This window comes from Eleutherodactylus coqui, chromosome 5 (genome assembly GCF_035609145.1).
Source record: "Eleutherodactylus coqui strain aEleCoq1 chromosome 5, aEleCoq1.hap1, whole genome shotgun sequence".
In the NCBI taxonomy this organism is placed as follows: Eukaryota; Metazoa; Chordata; class Amphibia; order Anura; family Eleutherodactylidae; genus Eleutherodactylus; species Eleutherodactylus coqui.
Window position 1 is genome coordinate 163,577,455 of NC_089841.1, and position 17,643 is coordinate 163,595,097.

The window sequence follows — 17,643 nt, forward strand, 5'->3', positions numbered from 1 at the left end:
CAGAAAGTGCTAGTATGCCTCCCGGCAGGCAGTCTTCTTCCTCCAGCAGCCGCGCCGCTCCGGGATCGCGCGCATGCGCAGTGGAGAGGTGCCCTCTGACAGGAGTCAGGACGGGCTGCGTCTCCACTGCGCATGCGCAGCACTCCGGAGTTCAGCCGGACGGACGGGCCGCCCACAGCAAGCACTGCTTGTGACGTGCTTGCTGTGAGCGGTCCGTCCGTTGACCTCGGAAGTGCCTGACGGACGGACCAGAGCAGGAAGCGGTCTTTTTGACCGCTCCTGCTCTGCTTTAAAGGCACAGAAGAAGATGCCGGCTGGAGGGGACATGCCTGGCGATCGGGCCAGGCCAGGCGAGGTGAGTACAATTTTTTTTTTTTCATGTCAGAACCCCTTTAAGTTTTCAAAAAGTATAAACAGGTACAAAACCATAAAAAAACAATTACAGGAAAGTCACAAAGAAGGTCCCAGGCCTGTCAATGATATACAAAACCCACAATTTCAGGTAGGGCATTATATGCCTAAAGGTCCATTTACATGGGACGACTGTCGGGCAAATGATGCCCGACACTGGTCCCTGTGTGTCTGCGCTCCTGTGCTGTCACACGGGAGCTATTGGTGCTGGCTTGCTCAAGGAGCGGCCAGCAGGGGGGCGGGGCAGTGCAGGAGATTTTTCTCCTCTCGCTCCCTCACCCTCTTCATTGACATAACACAGCGGCCGTTTATGCTGCATAAACCATGGATGATCAGCTGATCACTCTTCGTTCAGTTTAAATAGCATCCGTTCAGTAGTGAACGACGGCTGTGCTATGTCAATGGAGAGGGGCGGGGGAGTGAGAGGAGAGAAATCTCCTGCACTGCCCTGCCCCCCTGCTGGCCGCTCTGTGAGCGAGGCAGCGATACTAGCTCCCGTGTGACAGCACGAGAGTGTGGACACACGGGGACAAGTGTCGGGCATCGTTTGCCCAATAGTCGTCCCGCGCAAATAGACCTTTAGGCATAGGAACAGGATGTTGTACAATACCCAACCTCAGTAAGATGTGTTAACTATCCATAATAGCAGCTTCTTACAATCAGGTACTAATAGAGTGCAAAACCATCATAAAGAGCCAAAGTCAGCCCTGAAGGCTATGACCTAAACATGGAAGGGACTAGTGATTAAAGAACAAACTGGCATTGCTGGACCTACAGGGAGGGGACAAGAAGGGTCTAGGGGAATGGGAGGAGAGGAGCAACAGAGAGAAAGATGCATTCCTCCAGACTTATCCTGTCTCTACTCCTTAAACTATTTGCCCCTACTTAAAAGAACTACAGCAGACATGGAAAACTATAGACATCCTGATATATTTCCGATACGTCTTCCAGGCATTATCTTTTAGGATCTTCATTTAAGGGGAAATCGCTGCGTAAGATGGGCCACATCCATAGCAAGGAGTGAAATATTCAGGGCTTCCGTTTTAGTTTAAAGGGCTTGTCCCGCACCGAAACGCTTTTTTTTTTTTTTCAATAGCCCCCCCGTTCGGCGCGAGACAAACCCGATGCAGGGGTAAAAAAAAAAAAACGTCCAGTACTTACCCGAATCCCTGCGCTCCCGCGACTTCTTACTTACCTTAGTAAGATGGCCGCCGGGATCTTCACCCACGATGCACCGCGGGTCTTCTCCCATGGTGCACCGTGGGCTCTGTGCGCTCCATTGCCGATTCCAGCCTCCTGATTGGCTGGAATCGGCACACGTGACGGGGCGGAGCTACAAGGAGCAGCTCTCCGGCACGAGCAGCCCCATTCGGAAGGGAGAAGACCGGACTGCGCAAGCGCGTTTAATCGGGCGATTAGACGCTGAAATTAGACGGCACCATGGAGACGAGGACGCTAGCAACGGAACAGGTAAGTGAATAACTTCTGTATGGCTCATAATTAATGCACGATGTACATTACAAAGTGCATTAATATGGCCATACAGAAGTGTATAACCCCACTTGCTTTCGCGGGACAACCCCTTTAATTGACCTTGAAATTGTTTAAGTGGACAAATCGTTGAATTCATGGAGGATCGTGGAGAGTAAGATACGCAGATGGGGTATGTATAATAATAAGTTATCTGCATAGAGGGAAAACTTATACTGACAAAACCAAAATGTAGCCCATGTACTCTGGGACTAGTCGGAAAGGCAATTCCCATTGCTCTATAGCCAGTGCCAAAAGTAATGGGGATAAAAGGCAATCCTCTCTAGTGCCAACAAACTGCGCTCCATAGTGCAGAGGGACTTCAGTTGTCAAAGAGGAAAGAGTAAAGGAATATTGTTATCTCCAATGGTTGTGCAATGGTATAACACTTTGCAGAATACTCTGCGGCCAGCATCTGCGTCACGGTCAATACCTCCAGGTGTAAACTTGAAAACAGCAAAGAACAAATGACATCTGCGCTGGACAGGAAGGCAGGGAATGTAATATACCAAGACTCATTGTGGAGAGGCTACCTGTTTCTGTGTCGGAATGGTCGTTTACACATCCCAACAGAATAAGAAGACAATTTAAAAGCCGCGGGCAAGTGATGTCACAAGATCATGTGACCACTATCACGTGATGTGATATACATAAAACTGAGTCCACAACGGTATATTTCAACTGGAAAAATGTCAGCCGATATAAGGAAACGGACAACAAATAATGACATATATAAAACCCGCAGGATACAAAGATATAAACACCTGCAGATGAAAATCAATTAAGAATAGATATGAGCTATTTACTCGATCGAGCATAGTTCTTAGCGAGTACCTGCCCGCTCGGAAGAAAAGGTTCGGCTGCCGGCGCGGGTGAGAGGGGAGTTGCGGGGGGGGGGGGGGAGAGGGAGAGCGAGATCTCCCCTCCGTTCCTCCCCGCTCTCCCCCGCCGCCGACAGCTGAATCTTTTCCTTACGAGTGGGCAGGTACTCGCTAAGGACAATGCTCGATGTAGCAATTGTCCTTAGCGAGTATGCTCGCTCATCTGTAATTAAGAACCATTAAAATCAGTTAATGCCTTGTATTGTAAATGCTCTAGAATTTCCACTGCGATTCCATCAGCGGAAATTCTGCAGCATTTCCGCCATGGTGTGAAGACAACCTAAGTACAGTAATATGGGCTCTAGGTGTGGACACCTCACACCGCATGTGAATTATCACATCAGTCGCTTCCATTCCTGTCATTCATCCCTACAGTAAACCTTTCAGAATTTCCAGAAATGTAAGAAAAGGCCTTGAAGATACGCACTGATCTGATCTACAGCCGAATAAATAATTAATCTTAATAACAGGCATTAAGAACACAATTATCTCAAATCATTAACCATGTACATTTGCACCTCTGTTATCCACAATAGCAACTGCAGTGTGGACTTTACACACTTCAGGAGTAAATAACAGGATCCTTTCCTTAAATCCTACTGATTATAACGCTAGGGCTAGATCAGGACTTTTTGTAGCACTATTGATTGATTTTAATGGCAGCATGTCAGCAGTTTTTGCATCAGCAAAACTGCTGATAGACTCTCTTTAACTATGAAGTGATAGCTGTCATCCACAAGATTACATACAAGTCAATGTATTCCTTTGGACTACAGCTGTAGCTCGATAGTTAATATCAATCAGTAGCACTACAAAAAGGTATTCATGTAGACCTAGCCTCAGGCCGCCTGCACACGGCTGAGCCGGATTCCGCATGCAAGTTCCAGCAGTGGATTCCGGCTCTGACCATGGTCGGCGACCCTGCGTACCCGTATTTTTACTCCTTTTTCTGTACTACGGATAATCGCGGCAAGCCGCCATCGGACATTCGCAGTACAGATTTTATTTCCAATGTTGACTTTTCCTGCCGTCGTTAGGCGATGACACGGAATCCGCGACCTGTCCACAATGTTAATTGTTGACAGGCAGCGGGTCGGATGGCTTTCATTGACTTCAATGGAAGGCATCCATGTGGAATCTGTGCAAAAATGAAGCATACTGCTATTTTTCTTCCGGAAGCAAATATTTAAATTGATTTCCGCTTGAGTGCAGGAAGAATCAATTTCCCATAGCATGATATGGACGGTTTGTGCAGCGGATCTGCGGTGCGGACACCTGCCACTGATTCCACAGCAAAAATCCGCCCGTGTGCAGGCGGCCTTAACAGGACACTCTGGTGAATGTTTTTTTCATTCATTATGTAACTATTCTCCAGTATATATGTCTGCTAGTATTACCTAGGTTAGTTATTCTTTTCTATCTGAAAGTTCCTTTCCTCAGCTGGTCAACAAATCTCATTGAGACCCCATGGGAATTACTTGTCTCTATGTATTGTCCAGGCCATATCGGCACATCTAGTCAAGCTAATAAAATCACTTTATACCAATCAAGAAGCCACTGTGAGAACACAATATGGGGACACAGATCAGTTTGGGATCGGCAAAGGCATCAGACAGGGCTACATCCTCTCACCCTTCTTATTTAACCTATATGCGGAAGGGATCATGAGGAAAATGGATCTAGACGAACTGGAAACCGAGGGGAGAATAGGTGGCAGAAACATCAACAATCTTCGTTATGCGGATGACACAGCTCTGCTTGCAGAAACAGAAGCAGGTCTGAAGCAGCTGATATGTAAGATTAAAACTGAAAGTGAAAAAACTGACCTCTATCTGAATTTAAAGAAAATTAATATTATGACAACTGCAAAAAAAGGCCAAATTCAAAATCAAAAGCGACACTGAGGTCATAGAATGCGTCCAAGACTTCATCTTCCTAGGCTTAAAAAATGACCAGGCTGGAGAATCTATGCCAGAGATAAAATGTAGGATAGCATTGGGGCGAAGCACAATGCTGAACATGGACAAAATCTGGAAAAGTATAGATATCGGTATAGCAACTAAATGCAGGATAGTGCAAACCATCGTATATTCCCCATAGCCGTGTATGGATGTGAAAGCTGGACTGCGAAAACAGCTGATAGAAGAATTAATACGTTTGAGCTGTGGTGCCGGCGAAAGCTGCTGCGTATACCCTGGACGGCGAAAGTCCTGAATTGTACAAGACCAGATATATCACTGGAGGGCAAGATGGCCAGACTCAGACTCATGGATTTTGGCCATGTAATGCGAGCAGAGTTGCTAGAAAAATCTATAATGCTTGGACAAGATCAGTGGCAAAAGAAGACCCGGCCCCCAAAGAACACGATGGCCGATACTGTCAGAGCTGATACTGGCATGGATATCACACAACTGAAAGAAGCAGTGCAAAACCGAAAAACATGAAGGGAGCTCGCCTTTAGGGTCGTGAACGACTAAATGGCTAACAACAACAACAACATGGTCTATACCACACAGCATCCTAAGAGATGGGGACATAAACTTCTATCACAGTTACTATTGATGATTGCTACTGAAGCTCCTGTCACACAGCTATAAATGGAGGAGATGATAGTTCATCCTGCTCACTGTATACTTATGAACTTTAGCTTATTTAGTTGACTATAGAAGGTAATCGCACTGTCCTCCTATCAGACACAGATGGTACTGGCTCTAGCTGGTCATGTGTTGCTGTACTGATGCTTCATGGGATTGCTAGCAAAACACACATGAGGAGAAAGCTGGGAGAAATCTCAACAGCAAGATGGTGCCTGGTAAGTATCTGACAGGTGTCTGTACTGCATGGAAGGGATTACAATATACATAGGAGATATCCAGAGCATGACAATCAGGTAAGGGGGGGCAAGGATGGAAAATACATTTTCACCAAAGCAGTCCTTTAAGGGTATATTCACACATGGCTCATTTGTTGCACAAATATCCACAACTATTCCATACATCTGAATGGGCCTTGCAGAAATCCATGCACATTCAGCAAAATCAACCTCATTTACATGTAAGGGGAAGATTTTAGGTGAAAGCACAAACTAAAGCCAAACACATGCAATTGCTATAGGGTGACTCCATCACAAACACGTTCTCTCAGCTCAGCAAACCATGTTTATCTCAGTAGGGAGTGAGAAATACGCTTCTGCCAAAAGGTATGTGGCAGGGGCTTATCTCTTACAAGAAGAAAGTTTTGGCATGTTCAAATCCAGCATGCCCAACCGCCTTCCTCCCTTGGCCCATAAAAGTCTGATCTATTAAAAATGCATAATTTTCCCCTCATGGCGAACGCAATGCAGGAACTACGTTTTTTTTTTTTGTTACCCCGTGACCTCATCAAAAAAGTGCTATGTACTCCAAAATGGTACCAATAGAAATTACAGTTCATCCCGCAAAAAAAACAAGCAAAATTGAAAAATAAAGGGGTGTCAGAATACATGTATTTTATTTCATACTATAAATTTGGTCATTAGAATGGATTAATTGACATTCTATTTTCATGCAACCAGACTTGTGTATTTCTGGATTGTCAACCCTGGATTAGAATTACTAGTAAGGATTAACAGATTTTGCTTTTAAAATAACACAAGGGCAAGAAGTTGATGCTTAAAAAAACATGAAAGTGATTGTGTGTGAAAACTAGGACTCAGTTACCTATTATGCAGTAATGTAAATAATCTCTCCGTCATTGCATATGGTGTAGTCACTGAACGAGTTGTGAAAGAGGCATTGTAATATACAGCATAGACAATAAAAAGTTTATATTGATAGTTACTCTTCTGTATCCTGTAGTTAAACAATGGCAGCTTTCTGTTTCACACAAACCTAACAGTAGTAACATTATAACAAACCTAAAGGGGTCATGTGACACTAGAAAACAGCGTGAGAGAGATTATAGATGTTCCACGAGAAACCATTATTACTGCAAATACGTGATGTTACTAAGAGGTTCACAAAACAAGCAATAAATCACTGAAAACACACCTTAAAAACTAATATTAACAAATAACTATTAATTAGGATTAGAAATACCCAAGCAAACAAACAGATACAATATAAGGCATATATGAGCCATCTAGGGTGCGTATGGGGAATCCGTCCAATATCAGGGCATGTAGGCAACAGCAAACAAAAGTAAAAACAGCTTTACTTCTTACAATAAGATAAACTACATCAAACAGGTGACAAATAATCCAGGACATCAGATAATAAAAGAGAACAATTCTTATTACTCACAATTAGGGCGGATTTAGACGGAACGATTATTGTTCACAAAATTGTACAAATGAGTGAAAGTGAATGATAATCGTTCATCATCAATCTAAACAGAACCCAACAACGATGAATGAAAATTGTTATGTTCAGGCATAAAAACCATCGTTGGCTTGTTCCCTTATCATTTGGTTTAAACCGTCATCGTTCAGTCCCTCTCATTCGCTTCTACAGAGACTGAGCGATTCTCGTTTGAACAAGCCAATAATGCATCTGCCTCTATAAACAAGTTGCACAAGTGCGAATGAGATAGTGGTGAGGTCACTCGCTCATTCAAATGAGAAACAGCAGGTCTAAAAAGACCCTTAGATAAACCACATCAGGTAAGTCATGTAAAATCCGAAATACCAGATAATCAATCCCAAATATGTGATAGCCAGAGCCATGTTGCTGTTGTTGGTAGCCGTTTAGTCGTTCACGACCCTCGGCGACCCTAAAGGCGAGCTCCCTCCAGATCCATAGCAGGTAGTAAGGCCATTTGATGAGCATCTTTATCCCTACAGTGATCGCTTTATTGCCCTGCCTAACTGTGGGGGTATCACCCTAAAAAGGGCAACCCTACTCCACAGTAGCTGTCACCTATTACACAACTGCACACATCACATTTGCCAAACTGTCACTATATTAACACGTTTCTCCTATGCCTGTTATTACTTGGATCGTCAGGGTTAGTAAAGAAGGGGATTTCCAGTTGATGCTCACTCTTTGAGATGTTTGTCATGTGACACACCTAATTAACGAGGTGAATGGTAACACCTAGTACACAATTTACCTATATTTTATCATGAAGAATAACAGGAGCAATACAGTGCAGATATATAGAAATACAGTAAGTGCTTTGTCATATTAGGGGCAGTGCAAATATTTGCTATAACAGACATATCAGGAGAGCTGGCAGCTTCTCTTTAAGGATGCGGACACCTTCATAGAGGAGTTTAAGAATTATACAAGTTTTTTGCCTTTTTTTTTTAACTGGTGACCTATACTCTGGATAGGTCAGCTTCACTCCCATTGAAACCAATAGGAGCGCTGTGCTGCTATCCCACTTCCTGCTTCTCTTATAGTCAAGACGTTACATCTAATTCTGACCATGAGTGAAGCAGGAAGTGTAAGCGTGGCGCTCTCATTGATTTCAATGGGAGTGAAGCTGGCACTTCCACTTCCTTTCCTGTCCACTGATGAGCATCTCTGGCCTACTCCACTGGGCAGTGGACCAGATGATCAGCTGATGGATGGGGACCCTGAGGAATTGACCCCAAATCCATCAACTACTTATTTTTCAATGGCACTATTTATTGTACCATATAATTTACTGAAAAACTTTTTAAAAATTCTAAGCGGAGAGAAATGGAAAAAAAACGACATTCCACCATCTTTCGGTGCATTTTGTTTCTACGGCGCACAAACTGCAACAAAAACGACCTGATATTTTTATTCTATGGGTCAGTACGATTACTATGATACCAAACTTATATAATTTTTTTTTGCTGTAGTACTTGTATTTTTTTTTTAAGATATTTGATTTTTTTCAATTATTTTCTGCGGTCATTTTGTGCGCGCGATAACTTTTTTATTTTTCCGTCGACTTAGTTGAGCAAGGGCTCATTTTTTGCGGGATGTCCTGTAGTTTCCGATAGTATCAATTTGGAATACATACGACTTTTTGATCGCTTTTTATTGCGTTTTTTCTGGGAGACAGGGTAACTAAAGTGTATTTCTGGCGTTCTTTATTTTTTTTTTCGGACGACCTTCACCGTGCTGAAAAAATAATGCACTACTTTGATAGATCGGACTTTTACGGACACGGTGATATCAAATACATATTTTTATTTTATGATTTAGATTTTTTAATAATAGATATGGCAAAGGGGGGTGATTTAAACTTTTATACCTTTTTTTTTAACAATTAAAAAAACTTTATTGATTTTTTTTTTACTTTACTTTGAAGTCCCCCTGGGGGACTTCAACATGCGATGCTTTGATCGCTCCTGCAGTATGACGTAATGCTATAGCATTACGTCATACTGCTTTTTGACAGGCAGTCTATCAAGCCACCCTGTGTGGATGGCTTGATAGGCAGGTCTGTTAAGGCAGCCCTGGGGCCATTCATTAGACCCCGGCTGCCATGACACCTGCACGGCTCCCCCGATCTCACCGCGGGAGGGCCGTGTGGGACCCCCGAACAGCGTTCGGGGGATTTAAATGCCGCTGTCAGAATTGACAGCGGCATTTAAAGGGTTAACAGCCGCGATCGGCGGAGCGCAGCTATTGCCCGCGGGTGTCAGCTGTAATAAACAGCTGACGCCCGCGCTGTATGGAGGGAGATAGCGGTGCTACCTCCCTCCATACACGTCCTGCAACAGCAGGACGTAGTTTTACGATAGCGCTGTCACTAAGGGGTTAATATAAGAACACAATGGATATGCAAGAACATAAGAGGACCTGCAGGTGTAGCAACGTTTATTCCAATGCTGACAACTTGCTGCAGCCATTTACCTTATCATAACACAACAAAAAACATTAAAAAGACAAGAAAAAGTTCTGTGCCACAATGTATTAAACAAATTAAGTGGTAAATTAAACTCTCTACTTGTGTAGTAAGAACTGGGGCTTACTTGATTGGAAGATTTTATTAAAACATTGTTACATCCAGCCAACATTGCACCAGAGAGAATACATGGCAATAGTTGAGAAAAAACTGGAAAAGCTGGGTATTACTAGTTAGTAATGAGCTAATCACTGGATTTGCATGCATACAAAAAATACAAGGAAGTTGCCTTTAATCCTCGTCCCAAAGAATGAATATTTTTATGTGACACATTAACACTGCTCTATTTTGCAAGGCATTCATACTGAATGGCATTGCAACACAACGAGGACTGGCACTGTGCCTGTCTATACTAATCAGAACCACATCACTCTCATTGCAGATTTAAACTCGAAAGCTATTGACTGGGTACTTTCTGAAGACCCTTTACAATTAATTAGTAAGGCTGCTGAGATCTAACTTTCGTAATGTATTATTCATCTAAAAGGCTATCATTAGTAATTCTACTATTCTTTAGGTAAGCCATAGTAGGATGTGGTATACAAAAATGGTGCCACAGTTAATCATATCAGGAATTGCCATAGGAAATGTTGAAACCTGTCCTATTTCACGATACATACATATACTAGAAGCATCAAGCACTAAGCAAGGTTATTGAGTCTTATGACCAAATTTATTAGGTATATTCAAACTGGTATACAAAGAAATGAAGTGAGTAAATTACCTTAATTACTGATAGGTTATCAAAGCAAACTTTCCCTAGCAGGTTTTATTATGGTGAGTAATACTAGGGACCATATCCTGCATTCATACTCAAAGTACATGTAAACTCATTGAAATCCTGCCTCCACAACACAATGGCTGTATTTGGTTCTCGAGCGCTGCTCGGCCAATCAGAGCAACGCTTGACAAACCAATCACAGCCATCGCATTGGTTCATTAAGCGCTGCATTGATTGGCTGAGCAGCGCACAAGAACCAATGACAGCCATTACTTCCTGGAGGCGGAGAAACCAAAAAATGGCAACAGCACACAAAATAAATTTACTATCAGAGGTATGCATACCTATAATCAATACTTCCTGGAGGCAGATTTTATGAATCCCGTAACCAAGAAGCGATCATCTGTGGGAGTCGAGGACTGCAGTATGTGTGCTGGAGCTCTAGAGAGCAGCTGTAGGACCTGGACCAAGCCTGCTAGGTAATGTATTGCTTATTTTAATGTAGTGTAACTAGGGCTTATTTTTGGGGTAGGACTTATATTTAAGCCTCTCTGAAAATTCCAAAAAATCAGGATAGGGTTTATATTTAAGCCTCCCCGAAAATCCCCCCCAAATTAGGGTAGGGCTTAATTTCAGGAAAGAGGGTAGTATGTATGCACATGTTTTACTGTAAACACAGCACCTTCAGGTGTCTGGGACATATAGCAAAGTGTCTCACCATGTCAACTATTTAGATCCTGTTCTTACTGTTTTTCACCATAAACATTCAGGGGATCAAGAGTAATTTCACCTTCTCTATTTCAGCAGTTGAGGTGATGGAACATGGTTCCCCATTGATGTATAGATAATCCAGAATGGATCTGAGTAAAGTACTGCAGTGCTAACACCTGCGGCGTGAGTGTAGTTACTGTACTTTATAGGCACATTAAGTATTTGTGTAGATTACTAATTGCTATTTCTAGCAAATTTGTAAGAAGATGAGGCTATCTAGAGATGAATAAACTATGCAGGTATGTGGGGTCAGAGATTTGCTGCGATGCACACAAATGTTCCTGCATATTGGCTTTTCCTCTGCTGTTGTCGGTCTTTTAGCTTCCCCTATTCTAAGTTGTATTCAAAATTTTACAACTTTAAAAAGTCATGTGCTCGCAAAAGTTCACTGTGCAATGAGAATGGGGGAACGGAACTGAATAGGTCAGTCATACACTGTTGATATGTTATGCTGCATTATACAGGTGTGTGTATATATATATATATATATATATATATATATATATATATATATATATATATATATATATATATATATAGACAGTCAAAGCTCCACTGGAACAATATGCTGCAATAGTAATTACAAGTTAATAGAAATTGTATTTTTACAACTGCTGCAAATCTTAAAGAAAAAAAGGACTACTGAATCGTTAACTGGACATATATCGCCTATCTGTACTAATGGTCTCATTTTATGCAGATAGCATTAGTCGTAAGGCCTTATTCACACAAGCAGTAATTTCAATGAAGGTCTGCATCAGAAATTCATCTGCTGACTGCGGATTCCTGATGCAGATTTGCATTGGAAGATGTCGTAGGTCCGCACATGGTTGAGGCCCTTCAACAGGAATAAGGGATATAGATTCTCACATGGACTTTGGTGGGTGTGAGCAGGGCCTTAGGACAGTTACCTGCACTAAGGTCAGATTGCCCAATTTTTTGACTTTGTTAACATGCAGTTTTTATTCTTTGCTTTTGCAAATTGTAGATCATGTCTAACGTCCTTTTTTGAACAGTCTTTAATTAAATGTTGAATTCTGAACAACACTTACCGGCCACCATACCATACTACGTCCTGCCAGGAAGAAACCCCCTACTGTACCACGGCTTGTTCTTACCATAGCCTGAAACAAAAGACAGGGAAGTTAAACAATGTGAGAATGGGTGAATGTTAGAGTCATAAAATCATTAGTAGAGATGAGCGAGCACACTCATTTAAGGCTGCTACTCAATCGAGTAACTGTGTACTCGAGCAGCATGCGGCAGGGGGCAGCGGGCAGGAGAGAGAGATCTCTCTCGCTCCCCCCCAGGCCCCCCGCTGCCCCACCGCATGCTGCTCGGGGAAGTACACAGTTGCTCGGTAAGAATGCTACTCAATCAAGTAGCAGCCTTAAATGAGCGTGCTCGCTCATCTCTAATCATAAGTAATCCATATATAGAATTGTACCAGAAGTTATGATGAAGCACTGCGGTCTATATACTGTTGTCCTAGTAATATGTTCAACCATGTTTCGCCAATATAGGCTTGTACTAAAAGTTTGGGGTTTTACCATTTTTCGATATCTTGATGAGCATTTCATATAATGGGGGGAGTTATTAGTGGCATTATCAATAGGATGAATGATCTACAAGATGGAGAAAATGGCATTGTGCTAAATTTATCAAAATGCATAAATTTGGTTGCTTATTAGATATGATAGTCCTTTTTCTCTTCTTTATGCCACTTCAAGGCAGGCATACTGTACATGCACACCAATATTTTTCACTACAGAATGGTACATGTGTAAGCAGGTAAACACAACAATCAATCTCCCCAATCCCTTCCCTAAAAGACTCCTAGCCATGACAGTGAATAGTCTGTAGAACATTATGTGGGCTCTTGCTATGACAGTAGAGGCTGAGCATATTATTAACCAGTGGGATGGTTAGTTCAACGGGGTGCCAAAGCTGGATTGTTGGAGACCAGGTTCAAACCTGGTCAGAATAGTTGCTAGTGGCCAGCTAGTTGTGGAGGTGGGTGCCCTGAGACTTATACTTACTTGGTGGGTTGACCCATGTAAGTGTAGGCCAAAGCAAAGTTCGCATTGTGGGGGTAGTGTGTAGGAGTGTACAGAAGATAGACCTGTGTTCAGTAGTGACCCTTTCATTTTTCTGCTTTACCTGAATTGGGAGCCAGCTGCACCCCGCTCAGTTGAATTTTAATTTGGGGACAGTGTATGTCACATCATGATAATTTGTGCCCCTGGGTGTTGTAATACTGAGCACTTTCAGGGGCATATTGCTGTGGGTGTGGGTTGATTTATCTGGCTGATTGTGTGGATTGCTACAGCCAGCCAATCACCTGGGGTCTGTGCACATAAATACCCTCTTGCTAGAGAGTGTTGGTCATTATATCTCGTCCTCTCCTTTCAGGTTGCATGCGGTTCTGTTTAGGTCTGTACTCCTCTATGTCTGTAGTTGTGCAGATACCTGGTCAGTGTGAATTAAGTCCTGCTTGGTTCATGTCTGAATCCCTTGCTATCCAATGGTGTGTCTGTAGTTTACCGTGTCTGAATTCTGCTCTGATCCTGTCTGGTGTTCCCCGCTTGATCGAAGTCTTTTGCCTCTTTCCCTATTTTCAGAATGGGCAAGTCAGGTTTACCCTAGGTTCCCATGTTAGGCCATCCTTGTCAGCACGATCGCCCTGATTTTAGGCAGTGACCCCTACTTTGGAGGTACAGGGTCAGATTTTGCCTTTGGGCCTCATGTGGCTCAGAGTAGAATGCAGTCTTAAGCTCTCACTCACGACCTGAAGGTTTCCAGCTCAAGGTCGACTCAGCCTTCCATCCTTCTAAGGTCGAAATGAGTACCCAGCTTGCGGGGTAATAAACAAATTACCTGAAAGCACTGCAGAATAAGTTGGCGCTATAGAAATAGCAAATCCCTCCCCTTCCCTTATCTTATTTGATATTCATCTAACTGGCTATAAGTATATTAGGATCGTGTAGGTTGCCGTTCAAACACCCAGCACGAACATAAATGTGAAGCTAACATTGCTTGTTGGCATGATCTTAGGGTCGCTGTTGGGTAACAGAAAACTCAAAGTGATGTTGACAACTGTTAAATTCTAGACAGTTCGAGCTATAGCGCCACCTAGTGTGATGTAACTTTAGCTTTGCATCAATTGTGTTTTTAAACCATCAAGTTTGCGGCACTAGTTTTGAGAAGTGTTAATGACTTTGTGTCTTTGTTTCAGGTAAAAAACTTAGAATACGACCTTACACATCTTTAATCATTTTGGCACATTTAATTTTCACCCTATGGTCAAAGAGTCTGAGCCACAAGCTGTTGTATTAGAATATTAATGTTTAGTAATGCTGCTTTCGCATCTGAGCCGGGTTCCGTTTCCCTGCTTAGTTCAATCTCCTGGCTAAACTGTTCCATCTTCGGATGGAACCAAAAGTGCTGAACGGTTCATCAATGGGGTCCGTTTGGTTTGCACCCAGCTGCCTGGAATTCTACCAAAATATAAAGTGCTGCATGCAACACTATTTCTTCCGGCATTTTGTGCCAGATCTGCAACGAACCTCCGAACAAAGGTTCTAGCGCAAATGTGAACCCGGCCTAACTACTTCTATTTAAAAAAAACAAGACAGATGTTGTGACGCTTCAGCTACTCAGGGTCTTCTCAAACCAGCATGATGAACACTGGTTTCTCTTCAACTTTTTGTCTTGAAATGCCCCTGAGTGGCCGAAACATTGCAGTATGTTTTTAAAGAAGTTAACAAAAGTTAATATTCTAATGCAACAGCTAGTGGTAGACTTTTTGATGCATTTGGAATCATTTGCATTGTGAATGGGATAATTAGATTTCACCTTAGCCATGTCGCTTATTAAACAGAAGAATTATGTGACAGAATTATAGCATATTTTGCTATTAAGTTCCTCCAATGTAATTCTGCAATCCATCTCTCTCTTCATTAGTACTGAAACTAATGTATTTAGCAGAATAGCACACCCTGGATTTAGCAATCCTTACACACACAAAATACAGAAATACAATACTAGTTATTTTAAAGTTTCCACATATTAACGAGCAATATGTGACTATTATATGTATTTTTGAAAATGTGTGGCTCATTTTAGTGATATAATTTTTTCAATTCACTCCATGGAAATCTGCACTGTCCAAAAAAATTAAGGGAACACTTAAGCATCACAGTGGAATCTCAAGTCACTTAAAAGAGTTATCTAATATTTAAAAATGAAGGCCCATCCTTATGATAGGCCGTCGAAATCTGATTTGTGGGGGTCCACTGCTCAGGAACCACATCACCTGATTGAGGGGCCATGGCACTTGAGTGAGCCTTCTTTAATGTTTACATGTGAGCATGAACCTGTTTGTATTCAGAATGCTGATTATTTATAGGGGCTGGTTTGAGTACTACAGGCTTGTCCCATTCACTTCAAATCCAATTAGACGTTGCTTCGAATTTGCCGCAATCCTAGAACTTTGCTGGATGCTACAAACATGGCAGCCTACACTTCTAAGCTGTAAGCCAGCTTTACCACTGCACTGATCCAAGTAGTGCGAAAGCTGGCTTACCACTCAGGTGATTATATGTTTTGACACATTCTGTCTTCTCCAAGTAGATTACATGCATTTTAGAGTGTTAATTGACCCGTGATAATTGGGGGATATTGCTTTTACATAAGTCTTACGTTTTTAATACCAATCATGGAAAACGGATTATGACATGCAGAAGAGCTTCCATAACTAGAGATTGGTCTGAATGCACTAGGACAGGCCTGCACAACACAAGGCCCAGTGCAGGATTTTTAGCGGCCCAAGGACGCCCGGCATTTTACTGGCGCCATACTGTTGCGGCCACATTCCCGTTATTCTGACTTGCGTTTCGCTCTCAGATAAAAGCAGCTACAACACAAGTCAGGACCCCAGGCAGCCCTACATGAGCGCAGTCGAAAGAACAGGACCAGGACTTTCAGCATCTCAACACAAGCAGCGGGTTGATGTCATTCCTTCACGCCACCTGCGCCAGGCCAGAAGAGGACTCGGTGCTCAGCGTGCTTAGGTAAGTATATTTATTTTTTTTGATATTTTGGGCAGCTCTATCATAAAAGCAGCATAATTGCTTTGGGGACGCAGAATTTCTACTCTGATGGCACTTTTACAATTATGGGGACATCTGAGGCACAATGACTTTAAGGAGACACTTGGTTGACACTTGATTAACTATATGTAACAGTAAGAAAACTTGCAAAATGTGTTTAATAGGTTTTAGGTATTTCAAGGTATTGATCACACAGGCATTAGCTTTAATTGCAAAGTGAGCCACTAAAAACCTATCTGCGGCCCCAAAAGGTTTGCCTGTTTTTAATTTTGCCCCCTATGTGCTGCCAAGTTGTGCAGGTCTGCTCTAGTAATAGACAGTATGAGACTCATTCTATATTATAGGGGTTACAGCTACATTATTGCATGCAGTAGTCACAAAAAGTATAAAGAGTACATTAATGAGAATGTAGCTTATTGTACTATGTTTCCGGGGATACAATTACTCAGACATTTTTCAGATAAATAAACTACTCACCCATATTCCCACAGCCAACACCACCACGAAATATACTACAATCACAGAGATATCAGCCGGGTTGTTGATGGGGATGGGGTCGTCTTTGGTTGGATTAGCTGTGGTGGTACTTGGGGTGCTGTCCATGTTGCCTGCCTCACTCCGTGAGACACTGTCTCCGTGCACTGCCACCAGGTTACTTAATTTTCCTTCAGGTGTGTGACTCAGATGTGGGGTTAATTATAAACCCATCCCACAATTGGTCCTCCCTCCCATTACCTTGCCATCAATGTATAACCTGTCCCTGATTTAATTTCCAAAACCCAGTTAGGAAGCTGATAAGTCCTTCATATCCTTTGCAGTTCAGCATTCCTGGATAAACCAGAGAGATCTGAGAAGCAACCTGTGTGCTTCAGGAAAGGAATGTCTGCTAACAGGTAGCTGAACGCAGATGGGTGTGTGCCAGGTGATGCCAGCTTAGCTGCCATTCCCCAGCAGTTTGTGTTTTGTTAGCTTTAACACGGTTTCGGAGGGATAGAATTCACACTGTTTGATGAGACAAGTTAACTGTACTTTATAGAAAGTAAGAAAAGAAAAATCTGCCACACTGTCAAAAGTTTAACCAATAACTTTTTCAGAACATGATGTGCTTTTCGGGTTACGTTTGACCCTTAGACCTAATACATGCAATTAAATGACTTGATAATATGTAATTGAGGACATATTTCCAATAGCAAGAAGAAGGATGATAAAGTCCAGCCCTGCCTTATGTCTACCCTTTTCTGGCTTATATTCCAGTTTGCAGTCAGCATTAAAATCACTGACTCAATAGCCATGAACATTGGCTGCATACATTTGCTGGGCACTGCCACAAGGTTCTGCAGTTATGCCTACTTGA

General features: G+C 42.4%; 1 protein-coding gene across 1 annotated transcript in view; it reads right to left on the reverse strand.

Annotated features, from left to right (window-relative positions):
* SLC5A1 (solute carrier family 5 member 1) overlaps positions 1 to 16,920 on the reverse strand; it is a 63,066-nt gene extending 46,146 nt beyond the window's left edge. The window contains exons 1-2 of the mRNA XM_066603586.1: positions 16,767 to 16,920; positions 12,231 to 12,302 (exon numbers count right to left, since the gene is read on the reverse strand). Coding sequence (XP_066459683.1) covers positions 12,231 to 12,302; positions 16,767 to 16,892 — 198 coding nt within the window. The 5' untranslated portion in view covers positions 16,893 to 16,920. The remainder of the gene's footprint in view (positions 1 to 12,230; positions 12,303 to 16,766) is intronic.
* Positions 16,921 to 17,643: the final 723 nt, after the last annotated feature.